Source organism: Falco rusticolus, chromosome 15 (assembly GCF_015220075.1).
Source record: "Falco rusticolus isolate bFalRus1 chromosome 15, bFalRus1.pri, whole genome shotgun sequence".
Lineage (NCBI taxonomy): Eukaryota > Metazoa > Chordata > Aves > Falconiformes > Falconidae > Falco > Falco rusticolus.
In genome coordinates, this window is record NC_051201.1 from 17,401,146 (window position 1) to 17,421,687 (window position 20,542).

The 20,542-nt window shown below is 39.9% G+C and overlaps 1 protein-coding gene across 3 annotated transcripts in view; it reads right to left on the reverse strand.

The window, feature by feature from the left end:
- Nucleotides 1-8,487: 8,487 nt before the first annotated feature.
- The window catches only part of TOX3 (TOX high mobility group box family member 3), an 82,327-nt gene continuing 70,272 nt past the window's right edge, over nt 8,488-20,542 (reverse strand). For all 3 annotated transcript variants that reach the window (XM_037409260.1, XM_037409259.1, XM_037409261.1), the window contains exons 4-7: nt 14,628-14,897; nt 13,042-13,269; nt 11,673-11,753; nt 8,488-9,490 (exon numbers count right to left, since the gene is read on the reverse strand). In XM_037409260.1, the coding sequence (XP_037265157.1) occupies nt 8,753-9,490; nt 11,673-11,753; nt 13,042-13,269; nt 14,628-14,897 (1,317 nt within the window). In that variant the 3' untranslated portion in view covers nt 8,488-8,752. The remainder of the gene's footprint in view (nt 9,491-11,672; nt 11,754-13,041; nt 13,270-14,627; nt 14,898-20,542) is intronic.

Here is a 20,542-nt window from a genome sequence, read left to right on the forward strand (position 1 = left end):
CGAGCATCCAGTTAAACAGCCATCGTCTGTATCTTCTGCCAAACTACCTCGATTCAGCAACTTACCCTTTTGGTTGCCACTCCCGCTTCGTTGCACCCCAGCACACCTACCTCCGGTACTTTCTGTTTATTGCCAGCACATCTCTGCCCGTGGGCCGGATCCCTGGCTCCACCTGCATCCAGCCCTCCCGGGGCTCCCTCCGGCGCGTGTACCACCGCACCCTGCCCCAGCCCCTCGGCGCGCTGGTACGATTATGCACCAGGGGCTGACACAGAGCCCTGGTTTCCAAATTCTTGCCCTGAAAAGCTTTTGAGGTGTTTCAGTAGAAGGCTGCCAGTCGTGAATACCAAAGCAGGGGCTTTTCCCTCTGCAGAGGCCCCTTCTTAAGTATAAAGTACAAACAATGAAAATGAAAAGCAATAAAAAAAAAAAAAAAAAGAGAGAGAGATCTGGGCTTTGAATGCTTCTTAGGGTCAAGCACTAAACCCTCTTTTGACAGCTACACAACCCACACTTGTTCTCCTCAAGAGAATTTGACCTCAAGTAAGGAAATGAATAAAGTGCTTTTGTCTACAGTGGACAAATACGTTGTTCTAAAGCAACAAACAAACTTCAGATAAAATATACAGATAAAGATAAGGGAAAAAGCCCCACACTCCCAGATATGAACCCCCACTATAATTTATGCAAATGAGGAAAAAGAACAAAGTATTTTTGATTTCCTTGACTTTGTAGTGTATGGCAGAAGGTTAATCAAACTAAAGTGTTACGTTTCTCCTCTGTTATTGATTAACCAAAGTCAAATAACATTATCATTTTGCTTAATGCATTTAAATCACAAATATTTTCCCAGATGCTCTGCAGAGTCACTTTGCAGATCGCAGTGGAAGTTGTTTACGTGCCAAAGCATTGAGGCTGGGCAGAAACACTTTGCTGTGATACCAACACACCCCCAACAGTGTTCATTTTCTCAGTTCAGGAGGAGAGCTGCTGTTCCTCCCTTTCTTTTGAATTCTCTTTATGCAAGAATTATAGCTACAGGATCTGAAAAACTCAGAAGCACGCTCATAATGGCTGCGGTTTGGTGCCCGTCTTCAGCTAAGCCCTGGCCCCAAGTCCCCTGAAGTCACTGGGATTATTTCTACTGGCTTCACGACCCGTTACTTAGCCCTGAGAGCACGGCAAAATTTGTTTTAATTTTTAATAGGTCCGGTGCTCAGTGGAGTTGCTCATGCAGAGAATTTGGCCCAATGTCACGGAAGCGATCCCCTGCCCGCTGAAGGGGCGGCAGCTGCGCAACCGATCGCGACAGGGCCGAGGAGATGCAGTGCTCCACGACTGGCCACTCCTGCTCCCTTTGAAACTAACCATAAGATCTTGCATTGACTTTTAGCACTAAAATGATGTGAAATGGGATGAGGATGGAGCCTACGCTGATGGACTCATGGCCAGTGCCTGCCATGTCCATCAGCTGTGCTGCGGGCACTGGGCCTGGAACAGATTCCCAACGGGATCTGCCTGTTGTGCAGCTGAACTGGAAGAGATGCAGAATCATGTACCAATTAATTTTTGCTGATCAGCAGCTTTGAAAATGGAAAGAAATAATCAGAACAAACTCAGCCTTGGATTTAAAGCCAAGTACAGCTTCAGCAGACTTCAACAGAAGTGAATGTCAAAATATTACATTTTAAATACTATTTTTGTTCAAAGATGTTTAATTTGTCCAAGCCTGCTAGCAAGCTCTGGCTGTTTTCTGAAGCAAAGGATAAGGGTTTCATTTGCATTGGGATATAAAATAAATAAATAAAGGAATCAAAAAAGAAAGGCTGCTCGTTCCTTATAGAAACACAAATATCTCTAAATCGACGCCTGGAATTACATGTATTCTACCAGAAGCTCAAGATCTGCCATAATAGACTACCTGCTGTAAATGACATAAACACTTACAGATTTATCTGCCACAATCTTATAAAGGGAGAAAGTCTGTTTATACAAGGATGATAGTTATCACTAGCTTCATCTATATTCTGCCAGTGCCACAGTACGCTAAGCAGTAACCAAATCCTCTGGCAGCCTGTGCTGCGAAGTACCTAGAATGTTACGCCCAAACCTCATAGATACATATTTATCTATATCTATTTACACATATTATAGACATTTTCCACATAAAATTAAGTGCACGCATCTGGACATCTTATTTAAACAAATAGGAATCACGTACGTGGCCTGTTTATTGGTTTTAGAATCATAGAATCGTTCTGTGATCCCACGACTTCATGATTCTATGATCACGGATGTAGACTATTTATTCATTTTTTTTTTTAATCATCAGGAACAGGAGGAACAAGAAGGGGGTCTGGAAGAGGACAAGCTCTTCAGCAGGAACTTTCCAAAGGTGGTAAGCAGGGAGGAGCTGGGTGCAAGAGCTGGCGTGGGGTAAGTCAGTCCTGACTGCTACTGTGATGAGCAAAGCAGCGAGAGATGTGGAAAGGGACAATCAGAAAAGTGAGAGGCTGGGAGGAACAGGGAACATGATTTGGTTGATGCTACAGAGCAGCTCCACGGCCATTGGGTCCCATGGCATGAAGTCAATAGCCCAACGCCTACTGCCCCGTGCAAAGAGCACGGAAGGCGGCTGCTCTCCTGTGAGGCTGCAACACGTACACACGCAGGTTGCTCGCTACCATTGGTTTATGCTTAGATACACGCATGTACATTGGTGCAGCAGAGAGAAGCCCCTGATCAACAGCTGATAGGGCAGAATTCTCAAAAGTGAGCTCTGATTTTCAGACACTGAATATTCAGCACTTCCAAAATTAGGAACAGGAGAGAAATTAAGCAACGGGACAGCTACTTACGATTTTTTCAGTATCCATGCTGTATGGTCAAGTCTTATGATTCATGGAACACCAAAACCTCCAAAATTCGGCACCTATAACCACCAGTGCAAAAAGCCTTACACGTGGGATTTATCATTTACGTATTTTATGCTACTGCAATGTATGTGTTTGTTATCAGTACGCTATGGGACACAGCACTAACCAAACCTGCCAGCAGTAACTATAGCCTTTAGGTTCCACAAATATTGCCAGCAGGTCTAATGGTGCTTTGTTTGCCTGCATTTATTTCTCTGTTTTGTAAATACAAATATTTGGTCAAGGCATCTGCTCAGCCAGGAGCTGTGGCTGCTGATCCAGGTGCAGGCTTCCCGACCTGCGCGCAGCACAGCCCCAGCTAAACAACTGAGTGTACAAACCACCAGAGAGGTAGTTAATTCTTTACACATTTATGATGATACACAGTCACTGAACCAGCACAAAGGTTAGATACCTGTACTTGAAAATCAGACCTGTGACCGGTTTAGCAGAGAATTTAATAAAGGAAAATGCAGAAAGTGTTAAGTCAGGTTACGTTACTTTTAGGTTCTGATTATTCTTATTATCGGTACTTGGAATTGTTTGGAAAACAAATACAACGTTTTATAATTAGACCCCTGATCTATGAAAGCACTCAAGCAACTGTGTAACGGAGCATATGAGTAGTCGCTTTAATGAAATTACTACTTATATACATGAATTATCCACTCATTTTAAGTGATTTGCTGGATCAAAGCCTTTCTGTTTCAATTAGAGCAGCAGAGTTAAAGTAACGCAACAACTCCAGTTTGGAGAAAATAACAGACCAAAGGTGGCTATGTCAATGAAGATATTTTCAGAGGAAAGAGAATAAATGATACCTGTAGGAAGCGCCCATATACCTACACCACGTCAAGTACAATTATCCGTTCATTATTTTTTTACCAAGAGGATTAAAATAAATTTCATTTCAAACCTTGTAAGAAAACTCTGTGCTCCTTTGGTTTGTGTAGGGGCTGAAGATGTTAACGCTCCAAGAACTTGGACAAAATCCACTATTTAAAATATCACTTCTACTTTTTAACCACGGTAAACAGAGTACACTATAAATCTCCAGCGTAGCCCATTGAAGTGTCAGAACAGCTCATTCAAAGCCATACATTCTCTTCTGAAAGATTTTAGTATTATAATCAAAAATTCTCTCCCTAAGATGCACCTGAGAAGCATTAACTTCTTGGTGACTTTAAGAACCAAATCCTTTAATACAAACCTAGCTTTTCCCACAGGCACTTGAAAATATTTAGCATTTTTTCAGTTGAATGCAATTTTCATAATAAAGTAGCTCACTCAGCTACCTGACACCGCAGACAAAGACACCGAGTGAGCAGCTCCTGCCAACTTAGGCAGAGCATGATCACAACCCCCAGTTCCATACGTAAGTAGGCTTTTAAACACCCAATTGCTGCAACCGTTCAAGTAATTTATGTGCTATATGTTATTGTTACATACTTTAATTGTTATTTGTAACATATGCACTTTATTCCGTAACGTCTAGACACAAGTCTTGCACACCCAATGTCTTTCAGTCAACCTTAACCGAGGATACAACAGATCTTAAATTTCTGCAACGTTTGAATTCTGCCTCTGTGACCAGATTTCGGGTACCGAAGGAGCCCTTTGCTACTCTAAACCCAATCCGGACGCCTAATTTTAATGCTTGTGGTTTAGGGGCCAGTAATCAGAAAGACACAGATTCCTCCACATAAACACGTGCCCCTTTTGGAGCGGCACCGACTCATCCCTACTGACGCTGCTCCCTACTTTTAGTCAACTGCTCATTTAAATTTTACTGGCAAGCCTCTCAGAAAAGTACGGGAATGAGGTATATTTTGTTCCGTGCCAAAACACTCAGTCCGGTCTATCAAATCCGAAACATTCATATTTAACTGCATCTCTGGCAGTTGCCAGGGTATCATTTTAAAACTACAGTATATTTTGTTAAATCAAGCCCTACAATGATCCTGTTTTCCTTCCATCCACTTAGCTTATTAATGCAGGCTAATACTGCGTGTTCTTGTGGCAGCAAAACCTAAAGTGTACCAGGAGACTACAGTGATAGATTACACGTACATGCTGTGTCATATCCAATTAACTCAAATTGACTGTGTACTGCATTATGCTGTTAGTGCATGGAAGATCAATAAATATGGAGAAAATCCAACGAGGCTCTCTCCATTCCCATCCAATTCTAGTAGGTCTGAGACAGATCATGCTCCTATGATGTGTATGCTGCTGCTGAAGAGGGCAGGTGGTGCATAGACACCATTCAAACTTGGCCTATTCAATCTAAACTCCTCTAACTCGCCATTCATGCATAGCAAAACACCATCTGGTCCTATTTTGCCTCCAGCAATCACAGCTGACCAAAAACGATAATAACAGCTGTTGCAAAACAAAAGCCAAACAAAGGGGGGAGGGAAAGGTTAGAATGAAGTCCAGTGCTGCAAAATACTCCATGAAGTGAGAAATGGAAAAGGAGCCATTCAAACAGCCAATCCCCACTGAAAAGAGTCACCGCAAGACTTCTGGTTAAACTTGAGATATTTAATCCATCTGTCCTGCAAACCACAATGGTCAGGTGATAATATAAAATTGAGATTATGTTGCATAGAGGTATTTAAAGGCTTTGTTCTCCAAGTTAGAAACTAATGACCCTGTGTCAGCTAAAAATTAAACCTCCTTATGTTCTTTCATCATGTGTCAACCTGGGTTAATGTGAAAGTAGAATGTGGTTAACCGGGGTGATAAAGCATCTGAAACCTTGGGAAAAGAAGGGAGCAGTTAAGTGCTTGTAAATGATATGAAGGAAAACATTCTTTAAACCGTGCACGACGCTGGAATCAGACGGCTCTGCATTCTTCCTGTATAAATTGCATATTAAGCGATTTAAATTAACAGTTTTATTTATGACCTATGATAGCAAAGTTATTCACTTAGGCTGAGGGAATACGAACGCCAACTTGCACAGTTTGAAACACAAGATGTTCTGCAATATGCTGTCGTGGGTAATGTAAAATATAATTTTGAGGCAAGCAGGGAGACGCTCCAGTTTTTCAAGATTCAAATTTTGATATTTAAAATGTACAGTCCCGCTTGATGATTAATTTTTTTTAGCTGCGGTAATTAAAACTATTTTTCCTGGAATTGAACATCAGTAGTTCAGCAGCTCTTAATCAAATGTGATAAAACCCAGGATTTATGAAACCATTTAATGAGTGTAATAACACCTGCTTCTCGCTGCAAATAGTTGAAAACAGACTTCAGTTGTAATTAACTCTTATCACTAGTGACATTTTTCCAACGATACTTCATAGGTCTTCAAAATGACAATTATAGAACTAATACACAATTACTGTCACATGCAGTTTAGCAATTATTTCTGAAGACATTTGTCTAAAGGTTTCAAAACGACTATAAAATGGTTCCCTTTGTTATGTAACATTGGCTAAAACCGACACACACGAGAATCTCTCTCCGCCAGCCTTTGCCACGCCATCTCTGATGCAGGGAGGCTTCCTCACACTTGGAATAAACATCCTCTGTCCCAGACATTATTAGATATCATACTAAGGCTATTAGGAGCATGGGTAGCCGTCAACCAACACCTATTATGAAAAGCTTCAATTCGTACATAATTTTTTTTTCTGCTCCAAGAAAACTATAAATTTATAATTAGAATCTCTTGCTGTTCAATATTTGTACATAATAAACAGAGTACCTGAGGACGATGAAATATTGAAAGCTGAATTCATTATTAATAAACTCACACAGTGTAGCACCTCTTCTCTCCAGTCTGGCTGCAACTTTTTGGGGATCTATATTCCATTATTTTTGGGTTGTGGTCTAAGCGTGGTAGCCACGGACATCGCCTCAAACAGGATTAGGATTCTGCTCAGGTTTGACACTTGCTGTTTTTAATTTTCATTTTATCATAAGCAGTTTAAGATTGTTGCCAGTGGTAATTTGCAATTTTTATCAAGACCTCTTCATTATAGCTTCTGACAGGACAGATGCTGTAATTAATCATGCCAGACAACTGGGGATAGTGGTCAGACTGCACTCACAGCACAGATATTGCATGAATAGAAAGAAGAAAATAAAAGGATTTCTCCTCTCTGTCCAGAGTAAAAATACATCAACAGCACTAATAACCTGACGGCACATTGGACGCGAATGTTTCCAGATCCTTCATATGAAATACGTGCCCTCTCCATCCCCTCTCTACCATGTCCTACTTTTATGACAAAATAAAAGTGAGCCAGAACCTCAGGACCAGCCCGAGCCAGAGCTGGGGCCTTACAGACGGGAAGCCCACGGCAGTAGCTGCCTGTACATCCGAAGCTCAGGGATACAAAGAAAACCACAGTCATTTGTGCTTACTTGCATCTCTGAGCACTACCGCTGCGGGACAGGTTGGCTCTCCTGCTCCTGCAGCTAAATGCAGCACAGGGTACCAGGAACACACCGTCACTCAGCGCCTGCTTCCCCCCTTGGAAGCCACAGAAAACTCAGAGAAGTTGCACGCGACTCTTCAGCACCGTGTCTGGATGGATCCCAGAGCTAATCACACTCTCGGTTCCGAGCGGTACCTGTTTACCCAGCACATTTGATGAAAATCCAAAAAGTTAAGGAACTTTTCCAAGCAAGGGTTTGCATTAAGGAGACATTTCTGTTTTTTCTACCAAAGACTGGTGGCTCATCAGTTTTACTGAAATGTGTTTATTCTATAGCAAGATAAAAGCATTTATTTTAGATAAGCAAAATACAAACAACTTAATTGCTGCTATCATAACTCATAAAAAAGTATAAAACAGCATAAAAACACAATAAGCAATGTAGCAATTAATAATTCATGTTACCAGTGTTTACATTAAAGCCTCATTTATGAAAACTTTACAACACATGATATGAAAACTTACAACTTTTAAAGAAAATATTTACATTGATTATTCAGTTGTGGAGTTTCATTTAAATATTCTACTGGTTTTAGAGCGTATTAAAAACTCTTGTATTTTTCATCTCAGCTTTCCGTAATAACAGTTTTATTTAAGTGCATTTCCCTTTTAAAAATACAGTGTATTAAATCTGAAACTCATCACTTCGACACAGAATATAATATTCACATTTGTTCTGTAATTGGAATTAACATAAGAGGGTAAATGTCAATATATATTTTCTTACAAACTATGGTAGGTTTATTTGGAGAAATGAAGTGAAAGGTTGGGTCAAACATTGAAGTTCAGTTACTTGCATTTGTTTCTCTGAAGACATTTAGGAGAGAAAAAAAAAATTAAGAGCTTTGGCAAAAATCTGTTTTACTCTATTTTTTCATGACAAAAAATGCCATCAACTAACTCACGTCATACAAGTATGATTGTATGAAATCCAATCATCATTTTACAGGTAGTTACAACTGTGCTTTAAGGGCTTCATGAGTTCATACTGCCTTGAAGTGCACTATTCACTTTTAGAGAAAGAAGGGTTATATATCGTGTAACTCTGAAAGGCCATTTTGCAGTCATAAGGTCCAGGTATTTATTAGGCCATTTGATTCACATATTGTAGGTAAAGCTTAAATAAATTAAAAAGGCATCACATGAAAAAGAGCACAGCTTTTTTTTTTTTTTTTTGAAACCAAATGATTTATAGTCAGCTAAAAGATGATACACAGCTACATTGTAGTTCTTTATTGCCTATCTAATAGACACTTTAGAGGATCGTTTGATCTGTTATGCATCCCTGCATAACTACCATCAACAATTTACAGTTTTCAGCCAAATATGGTTTACCCCTACCCCCTCCATCAACACAAAGCCATGTTGCAAGATCATTTATCTTCAGAAAATACTGACCTGCGATAGTACTTGAGTCTGTGTCTGAGACTGTATTTGTGACTGGTGCTGCTGAGGTGCTGGCTGAGGGCTCCCAATGGCAGGGATGGGAGAAGTGATCTGAGAGGCTACCGGAGAATGCTGCTGAGGAGAAGGCTGTGACTGGTGTTGCATATGCTGCATTTGCTGCTGCTGCATTTGCTGAAGCTGTATATGCTGCAGTTGCTGTTGCATTTGCTGTTGATTAATTTGCTGCTGGAGATGCTGCTGCTGCTGCAAATGCTGTTGCATGTGGTGCTGAAAATGCTGCTGTTGCATCTGTTGCTGTATTTGCTGATGCATTTGATGCTGATGTAGTTGCTGCTGTTGCATCTGCTGCATCTGTTGCTGCTGCAGCTGCTGTATCTGGTGCTGCTGGCTTTGCATTGAGGGACTGACTTGAGATGGAGATGGCGTTGCCACCATGTTTGTTCCCATCGAGCTTATCAACGGAGCTGCAATGTTTGTTGGCATATTCGGTGCAACGGTAACAGAAGCTACAATCTGATTCATTGGCAGTCTCATGGTTAAAGGCTTTGGAGCAATCGCTCTAGGAAGGGACTGTTGAAGAGTTTGAGGAGATGCCGATACTGTTGCGTGTTGAGAAAGAGAAGTATTCAGAATGAGGGAGGAAGACAAATTTGTGGATGCCAATGTTTGCTGAACAGAACGAATTGTCTGGGCCTCAGCAGACTCTGCAGCAGCCTGTGTTTGGAAAAGAAATTAATTGTCTTTCAACAGAAAAAAAACATTGTTAACTGTTTACATGGAAATGAAAGTCACAGCTACTCAGGGAGACTTTGTTATCTTTTGTTTTCTATCAGAAAAGATCAATCGGCAGTCTGATAAAGATCACTGATCCACTGATGTACTATACCACCTCTTCTTCTGGCTGTGTACACGGTACCTCCAGTTCTTACCTGGACAAAAAACCTAACTTGTGCCCTCGTTCAACACCAGAAAGTCACAGAAGTCATACACATTCTGTGGCTAAAAGAGCTAAAAAGGGCTCAACACCTTCTATATTTATATGTTTTCGAAAGAAGCCTGTCCTTTAGGAGACCGATCTGAGCAGAAGCATTTCCCCCCATGCCAGTTACCATAACGTAAGAGGAGCATGCAAACAACAAAACTTCTCAAACTTTTTAAATTTGGGTGTTGCCGTTCTTCGCATCCAAGGTATTGAACCAAGGTACCTTAGACAGACATCCAGGAGAACACTGTCAAGGCACCCAGCTGAGTCCCCTGGAAGGGGCACAGCGGCACCAGAGGGGTGACTGCTTAGGGAATCCTGCCTGCTTCCAGTGCCCTGGAGCTCACCGATGAGACACACCTGTGGGAAAACCACAGTCCAGAGAGACCTGTGGCAATAAATGAGTGCTCCGGTGCCTTTGAAGGCATAGTTTTAGCCAGTATATCTTAAAATGTTATGTATGCTTAAATGAGATATAATTAGGCCTCAAAGGTAGGATTCTTTCATAGTTTTACACATCTGTATCGTACACAACACGCAGAACAGTTGCTTAGAACACCAATATAAAGACAATGGAGAGAAAAAGTCTCTTCAGCACAATTAGCTTACATGTTTTAGACATTTACCTTAGAACGTGTCGAATTGTGCTGCAGAAGTGCCTACTCCACCCCTACTCTCAGCAGCTACCTCAGGTGAAAAAGCTACAGCAAGGATGTCTTAAGTTAGAGCAGATGAGGTGGATACTGGAGTTAGGAGTGTGATTTCCCACAAGTTACTCGGCTGTCCAGGTCCCAAAGATTTGGGGAGAAAACATGATTTCTGATGTTTTTGAAAAGGAAACTTGGAATTCTAAACACCTTTGAGGGAATGGAATTTGTCAGTTCTAGCTGTCATTGAACATAGCACTGATACTAAAGGCTTTGAGAATATTATCTAAGTCCTACAGACAAGAGAAAACATGCAGCTTCTCCATAGAAGAAGAAATCTTCCAGCTTCCAAGAATGCATGTGTGTAATTTTGGCTGTTGTATTTTTAATCATTAATTAAAATACACAAATATCTGTGTGATTTACTAATGCTCTGCAGTTGTACATAAAAACAAATACTCTCAGGAGTTAGATAACATCACCTTCTTCTGTTGCTTTCTTGAGATCAAAGATACTTTTGTAATGGATCTTTATGAAATGTTATTAGAGAAATAACTACCTCAATTAATTTTTACCCATATCTTAGATGCCTATAAGCTTATTTCGATCTGTAGTATTCAAATGCAACAGGTCTACAACCAGTGTAGCACTGCCAGTTAAGAAGGTAAATTCTCAAATAAGACAGCAGAGCTTTGTTTTCTTCACAAGTTTTATTTTAACTCGAGGTCTGTTAAAATACTCCATGTGGCTCACTGCCAGCTAGTCCATTTGTAAGTACTCTCCAAATTCAGAGCCACCACGTGGGGTTTTTTCCCCCCTCACCTGCAAGAAATGCTTAAGCTTTGTCGGACAATAACTGCTCTCCAGCTCCACGCAAAGCAAGTCTGTCTTTCGAGAAGGAGCATTTGAAAAAAAAACAAAACTCTGTGAATAGCTTGCAAATGTTAATGGCAAAAGGGCAGTACATCCTTCATGACTAAATTTCACTTTTGTAGCTAAGTGTGTTATTTTGCCTCCATAGATACAGGAAGATGCACGTTTACCAAGTTATTGTTTGGTAATCATAACTGTACCATTAGAGAGATGAAATTTTCTTTGCAGAGACTAAGCAGGGTTGTTCAAGCAGCAGCACATCTTCTACAGCCATATCACAGAAATCCTAGGATTCTACTTTTATTTTGAGTAACACCTCCCCCCGAAATTTAACAATGTAAACACCATTGCCAAAAGTGAACTTGCATTACACTGAAGGCATTATTAGGCTTACCTTAGAAACAAGGCTTGCTCTATAGGCAGCAAGTGCCTTTAGGTATTCTTTTTTGGCGGCTTCAGTTTTTCTTTTATACACCTATTAAAAAAGACCATAATTTCACCAGCTTCAATTATTAAGGCCTTTTTGCCAGAATGTTGTCAAAATCACTTGCAAAGAAATAAAAAACACAGACCAAGAAACCTGAAAACACACTACTCTTAGATGTGCTTTTTCTTCCGTGAAAGATCTAAATATTCTTGCAGGTGGTTACAGACTTTCAGGTCTACTTGCTGGACTTGCACCACAATTTCTGTTGATTTATCGTGAATAAGAAACTTGCTAGAGCAGACTACCTATGCATACTTTACTTCTCCAGGAAAATATATTTTAATGACTGTAAGTAACAGGGGTATTAGAACACTAAGTATTTCAGATGCTGAAAAGGTATCTGCAGCAGCATAAATAGCAAAAAGTGCTTATGCAATATTGCTTTTTAAATATTAGAACTATGCATTAAAAAAAAATATCTTTATACCTTTAGAAAAAGTGCTTCCTAGAGCTTGGAGAATTCACTTTCCCCAAAGACAGTATGAAAGACCCCCATGGAGTTAAACAAGAACAGCTAGGCAGAAATGTATTAATCGGCATTTTTCATCATCAGTAAATTTAAAGTTCACCTTTAAAACATGTCCACCACTGTCTATTAGATCAGATTAAATGTTTCCAAATCTGTTTCACGAACAACTAAGAAGCTTACTGGGAGCTGCGCTGCGTATCAACAGGCAAACAGCCTCAAAGGATATTTTTTTTAATTTTTTTTCCCCCTTCAATCCATGTGTTGGAGTTACATGTGTATAGAAAGAAGAATAACCCTCAAGGAAGAACAAAACTCATCACTCTGTACCCAGTTTGAGTTGGAGATAACATTTCACACACAACATTGTAATGAGGCACAGAGGATTGGCTTCAAAGGTTGGAAATCAACACGCTTTGTAACAAATTCATAAGGCAGATCAAAGGAAAATGGTAAATGTGCCGTACCTTCCCCTTTTCTCTTCTAACTTCTGATTAATAGGAAACAAGAGCTTTGAAATAGGAATCATCAAAAGATGGTCTTAACAGGACTCTAGGACAATATCACCTGTGCTTTTTTACAAACTGCCCTTTAAAATTTAAAGACAAACACAGCCATTTAGCTACCTACTGGCTCCTATAACAAAATGCTTTTTTAGATGCCGGGGCTTCAGCAAGCTTAAAAATCAGTGGAGCTCTATCGAGCCTACACTAGAAAATGTCATGGTCCACTCCGAGCAGAGGCAGGAGGAATTTTTTACGAGGATTATGATGTCACCTCTTGTGAGACAACCCGCGATCAATTTTTTACCTGTTTCTGTTCTTCTCCTAAACTGTCCCACATAGATGCCACTATTTTTGAAACGTCTCCGAACGTAGCATTTGGGTTCTGCCCTTTAATCGCAGCTTGTGTATCCCTGAAGAAAAGGGCGTACGCTGACACTGGCTTTTGTGGCTCATTGGGATCTTTCTTTTTCTTCTTCTTTGGAGTCTTGGGCTTCTTGCCAGAATCTGGGGCGGCTCTTTTTTCTCCAGTAGCCTAAGAAACAGTAATAACAAGAACAGTCAATATAAGCATGAAAAAAAGTCAGATTAATTCCAAAAAGTTATTGACAGTCTGGGTTAATAATATATGGATAAAGCTACTGGGTAGGCAATATTCTGGCGAGTCCTGTTGTGCAAGCCTTTCTCCTACCTGCTAGTACTTAGTCTCAGCCTAATCTCGTCGGATCTACCAGAACTAAATGCATGAATAGGTACTACTCATTGTAACCATGGCTCGGAGAGTCAAATCCTATGAGCCTGACCTGAAAAAGTACACCCCAATGCCAATTTGTATTTTAAAAAATTAAGATTTAATCTATAGTATATTTTGAATAGGCAATCTATGTTTTTCCATTAAGATGTAATTTCAGCAGTGGTGACTCAAAAGACAAGAGCTCAGAGGCATTTCCTGATTCCCAGATATGATGGTCAACTTCGACATGGGTCAGGGGGTTAACAAGCCCACCTTTCAGGCAAAAAGCATTACCAGCTCTGCAGCTTCTATCCACCCGCAGCAAGTGCCCACCGTGCCCACCACCCCACTCTGCCGCTCCCAGGGCAGGGACGGATGCCTGCAGCTGGAGGCTCCGTGGCGCCAGGCACCAGCCCTGCCCCATGCCCCACTCCTGCCTCTGGGATGGGGAACCCCCAGAGCAGCACGCCAGGACCGCAGGTGACTTGTCCCCATGTGTGCCATGTGTCCTGCACCTTCTTTCATTGAGCTACGCACAGGTCACTGCAACAAGGGGGTAAAGCGGCTCTAAATGCACCCCTATGATAGTCATCATACTTTGATATTTTGAGGCTCCTGTACCCTGATCTTTCCATATGCACAATTTCCATTACCTTAATGAGAAAACCTTTCATGGAGCGGTCTAAATTAGGCCCCTTAAATATACTGCTATAATAACATTCATGCTTTGTTGATAAAATTTTCCTTTTATAACAGATTTATTGAAAGCAAATGTAAATTAACTAAGTTTTCATTCAGAAGAAAGCTTATTTTATTTCTCTCTAAATGCATCTATGTTTTATATGACTCCAGAGAATACCCAAATGACAAAACTGTCCAAAGTTGTCAAGTAAAGAGATTCACCGTATCTATAAAATCTGAAATGAATTATGAGTGTACTAGACCAAATATATACGTGTATTCTTAAGTTTATTAGTATGGAGGTATTATGGAAACTTCTTCAGTAAAGCAGCTACACAGCAAATGAATCACTTTCCACTATACTGTAACATTTGTATTTTATATGACCCCACTGCAGCTGAGATGCTACCACCACACTTCTGAAAACATCGCACATAGACATGTGAAGCTTACTCACTGCAGCACATGGAGTGACTTACTCTATTCGATTCATCTGCATCTTCTTCATTTATAGAGCTGGATGGGGAAGGAGTGGCTGATTTACTTGCAGGAGGGGAGGGAGAAGTGTGTGGCAAATTAGTGCCTCCTAAATTTAGCCCCAGCTGCGCACTTAGCTGAGACTGGTTAATGGTGGTTAGCTGAGAGGGAGGCAGCATTCCCGAATGAGCAGCGTCAGTCATATGGACAATAGATCTCATAATCAGAGAGTGATCCTGGCGATACTGGGCAACTTGTGTGTGAGGCTGATCCTAAAAGAGATGGAAACATTATTTAGTCATTAGCAGTTGCCATACAACATTAGCACATCAAGTTATTTGCACCGGCTTACAGAACTGACACCATCAACTTGCAGTTTGTTTCATTTCTTTTTAATAAATTAAATGCAGCAACAGTTACTGTACTTGCCCCAGACTTAGACTTCACTTCTTCGGTGGGGAAGGTTTGTGGAATAAAAAATAGCATTTCCCCATTTTTAAACATTTGTCCTCTTGATGTGGTGTGAAATACCCACATAAACAACAGGGAAACAGCCTGCCTGATGGTACAGGGAAAACACTGCAACTGAGAAGACACAAGCTGCTGTCAAATGCCAGAAGTAAACAACACCGGGGCGGGGGGTGGGGTGGGGATATATATATAGAGAGAAAAATCTTCTTTCTTATTTTCTGACGTTCAATTATTCTTAGCTGTTACTACTAACAGTAGTAGGTATAAACCAATCCTGTCCGAATGGGATTTTAAAGTTGTTTTAAACAAAGAACACTGCCCTGCCAGGTCTTGCATGCAGCCACTGCAGCACACTGGAGAACCGCTCAAGTAATCCCGATCACTCTTAAAAATCCTTGTTTGCAAGTATCACACAAACCTACATATTTAATCCAACAATCAAATACGGGTGGGCGCAGTAAGCTATGTACCAATCACCAGCTTCATTTTTCTTGTACCTCACGTCTCAGAAACTCAAGTGCTTGCATGGTTTGTTTCTACTCTTTCTCGAGGGCACAAACTATGTCATCTTCTACCTCTGCACACCACTTACTGTGTTTGTAAATAAAAAGAAGCCAGACCCTGAAGGTAAAGTCAACTGAAATCTGCCTATGAACAACTCAGTTTTCTTATTTTTAACCACACATGGATCAATACACAAAGAAGGAACATTTAAACAGAAAACAAGCTTTTTAAAACAGTAAGTGAAGAGAATAAATAGCTCACAAATTGATTCAGCAAACTGATTAATCTACAGCCATTGTTTGAACAGACAGAAACATGAGAAATAAATTAGATTTTGAAAACTCTTTCATTATTAATAACCTACATTGCAATTAGTAGCAGGTGCAATGATCCTTAATGAAATGACAGAACAAAACAGCGATTCTGGGAGCCCAGCATACAGTCCACTGGACTTCCACAAAGGAATCCGACCTTCCCAGTGCTCTCTTATTAAGTGTGGATAAGCCCAAACGCGTTTTCTAAAATCTGTGTCACCATGGAGGTAAGTTTAGCCCAAGTGACTTTCCTCTTACTTTGTACCACTCTTCCCTCAACAGAGGCAGTGGGGTCTGTGCTCCTGGAAGCCTTTTCTTGGACGGGACAAGTGCAGCCATACAAAGCAGCTATACGTGTGTTAGAGGAGACGCACAGCCTGCCTCATCCATCTCACATACAAGTGCTGCAGCACACTGCTTCCCTATAGCAATAAATCATATTAATTCTGATTTGGGCACTTGCGTGTCTTTCTGCCGAAGCCTGTACAGAAAAAAATAAATCCTTCTTAGCATAAAAGTACATGTAGCATGGCACCTGGATGCAATACAGATGAAGTAAACCCCACAAGCTCGTGATCTAGATCCTATACACTAAGTCTCACCCTTATTTTCCCCGTGCATTCCAAGCCGTTGCCAGCTTGGCTCATGATCCATACTGCACCACACTGCTTTTCCTACTTCTTAAATTCTTCTAATGTTTTCCAATAAAGGAGTGTAGTTCCTTAGAGTTGAAGGCATGTGCCAAAAGTGGTGCACTTGATATAGAAAGATCAAAACATCAGACTTACCGGCTGAAATACCCATTTGCTTCAGGGCACCTTTCTGTGAAAATTTACTACTGTTAACTACAGGGTCATTTTGATTGTGACTTGTATTGGCAGCGGCATCTGGAAGTCATTCAAAGTCTTTTGTAAAAGGATATCAATTTCTGCATATTACTCCATTCATTTTAGTTTATAGACATTACTTTACTGCACGAAGAAATACGCTGCTGGTAAAGCAAAGGTGCAGATCATCAGAATGGCCTTCTCTCAGAAATTAACTTTCTTTGTTATTTTGCAGACAGTACTTTCTTGGAAGTGTTCTACACCTAAAAGGCTAGCTTTTGTTCTCTCTTTATGGTCACACAATACAGGCCTTTCTGGCCTTTACACCAGGCAACAAAATGTGATGACATGGGTTACAAACCATTTACGCCAAGTCTTGTCATTTCAGTTGCATCTATGATTTTATTGAGACTAAATTCTCTTGACTTGCACTGACCCAGAATCTAATTTTATACACAAGCCCATGAATTCTTAACTGTCCCTTTTTCTGACACTATCTGATGCTTGTGTGTTTTATGTCCACTTATTTAATTCCAATTTTTCTTTTCTGTATATTTTCTTAATTTTATAAGCTTTTTTTTTCATCTTAAAAACTTCAGTAAAAGCTAGATGTGGAAACGGTAACTGGCTATCTAGTGCCTAACAGTTAAGACATATTATATAAAGGAAAATACTTTGTATCATTTCCTATCTCTTATACTTTACATCATATGCACATATAACAACAACAAACAACGTACTTTCTGGACTTTGAAATTAAGTTATATGCCTAATCAACACTTTAAAAAAAAAATCACACAGAAAGGAATGGGAATTTCATTTTTTTACTTTGTGGTACAGTGTTGTGGGCCTCAACAACCTACGGTACCTACAGAAGAGCTTTCAGACAAGGAAGTATAAATAATTTTTTATATTTGTACAGTGGTTTGGCAAGTAGCAAGACACTAGAGAAGCTAGTCAATAGCAACATTAAAGTCCACAGCATTTGTATATAGCTCCTGAGCAAACAAAGTCTTCTAAGGAAGAATCTAAAATCAAAATTTCCTTCAATTCTCTTAACTCTTATTTTTCCCCTTATACTACAAAGACCAAGAGTGAACAAAAAGGAGCAGTAGCATGTCATTATGCACAAAATTTTTATCAAATAAATGTTTAACAACGAAAATTATCTTATATCAGAAGCATGCATGGAAATACAAGTGCACTAAAACATCCACATGACATCCTAATTACATTACTACATGAAAATTGAAAAGCTCATGTATTCAAAATAATCCACTGAGAATACTATGAAAATTTTAGAGAATATCACAAGCTTTTTTACATAGACTTAACCAGAAGTAAGTGTGATACAGGAGTATTATAAGCGTTCAGCATTTTCATAACATTATGCAAAAATGACAGATTAGTTCTGACAAAAATTCATGAACTTCTCAAGCAGACAGAATCAACTTTTGATTGAGCCTGATCTGCTTTACAGTCTTGGATTGAAGCTAGGCAAAACTTGGTGGTTTTAACACGTCAGGCAAAATTCAACCACTGGTTTACACAGCATGACAATCAAACAAGGACATAACGTGTGAAACGGAAAACCAAAAAAGATAAATAACTTGTGTGATTCCTCTGCAGACTGAAATGACTTTATCTCAGATCTCTCTACTGTTATCCTAAGTCAAGGCTACAAAAAACCCTAAGCTATAGAGACAGTTACCGAGGGGAATGCCAGCCACCTCTCTGGTCTCTTCAATTATACACGTCGATTAAAAAAAAAGCAAAACCTGGTCCAAAATGTTTCCTCCTTCTCTAAACAACATTAGGGTGACTGTACCTAAGCACATTGGCTTTCTGTCACCACCCTCTTGCACAGCTCCAATAGCACACATTACAAAGACATTCTACATTTGATGCATAGAAGGCCACCTCAAAGGAACCATAAGGATATCTGTCCATCACACTATCCTACTCTCAACTATTCTAATCTATTTAGATAGTCATGCTGAAGAAATCATGTTTAGTCATATTGCCAAAGGATACATCTCTCATGGTATATGCCAAATACATAACTTGTTTTACTGTGATTTGTAAAAGTGTAACTTCTCAAAAATTGATAAAATATCCATTCCTCAAAAGCCACTGGAGAGCAAACAACAGAGCAATGAGACTTAAACAAAAAAGGAATGTGTGAACTCCCATGTTTTAATTTATATTGTATTATCAAAGGTGTTTTCAACAATGACTGTACCTGAGCCAGCGAAAGGAAAACATACCATTGAGTACTAAGGGAAAAATTAAGGTAGTAAAAGATAGTTCGTTCTTCTGTTATCAACTCATTAAGCATCCAGTAGTTAATACAGCTAATAATACAGCCAGTATTTATTTTGACAGATAAATGTATCCAGCTGTTAAATCGAGAGATGCCCTAATTTCCACTTACTCTGCACTTTGAGGATCATTTACATACAGTAGTTTTATCCTGGATTTCTACCCTGATACAATTTTCATGTCTAGCAACATTCAACATGATATTTAAAAATGTAACTGGGAAATTACCCTTTAGAACATTCTGAGTAATACTGAAGTCTTGATTAAAATCAATGTCTACAGCCTTCAATCACTTACACAGGCAACACCTCCAGTAAGACTCTTTGTAGCCATGTCAGGACTGAGCCCATGGAAGCGCCTACAGGAGGACGTAGGGCTGGACTCTGACCCCATACCACAGCAGCTACTTTAAGGGAAGTGAGAAAGCTGCCAACAAAAATAACTACGCAGAACCCAACGTTTATGGTTATGCTCACTGTGCCCCGGCTTCAGAAGTTAACTTCAAACATTATATATTCCATTGCCTTAGGAATTCGTCACTGTCAATGCACCATGAGCTGATGTAATATTTTAAAGGATATAAATGCACTGCAACGCAAAGAGTGAAATCCTCAGTTGTCCCTGTCTGTAAATTACTCCCTTTACTTTTGGGCAAGTCAGCATATCTCTAGAAGAAATCCTCAATACTCTTTTTCTCCACAAGTATAGATAAAAGAATCCATTAATCTAAATTTTTACAAGATTGGAATTCACTGCCAATCAAAACAAATCAAACCAACAGGATGCTTTTCTCTGTCAGAGATTAAATCCTTACTTAACAGAATACAAAACAGTTGCACTTGGTGCTGCCACCACTGAAGAAGTGTCCTTCCTCTCCCCCTCACAGATAGTGCCATCACTAATAGACCTGTCAAACCACAGTTACCAGAAGATCCACTACAAGCAGCAGCTCCTTTTCTCTGGCAATGAGAAAACTCCCATGTTTTGCTTTGCGTCTCTGTAGAAAAGCAAACCTTACCTAATTTAATTCCCAAATAAAGGCTACAACAAACAGTACATGTCAGTTCAGGAAAAAAAAAAAAATATGTCTGCAGCTAGATCTTAAAGATCAGTTGGAGACAGGAGGCTTACCCACGTTCTGCTGCCTGAGGAACATGAAGAATACGCAATTTCTTGGTTTGTGTGCTTCCCTACCCCATCCCACTACATCAGAAACTACTCTTTTCTAATCAGAAAGAAAAAAAGATTAATCAGAATTTACTGTTATATGCTCTAATAGAGAGCAGCCACAGAAGGGACATGAAGAGGGGAAAAAACCCAACAAAAACCTGACCAAAAACTCAACCAGAAACAACAAACGTGAGGGCCCACTGATTTAGACCTCAAAACCGAGCAGCCATCTCCTCCTGTTCTGGTGATCTCGGATGTCTCCAGAAATTAACCTCCTGCTATGTGACAGAACTTTCCTATACAGCTGCA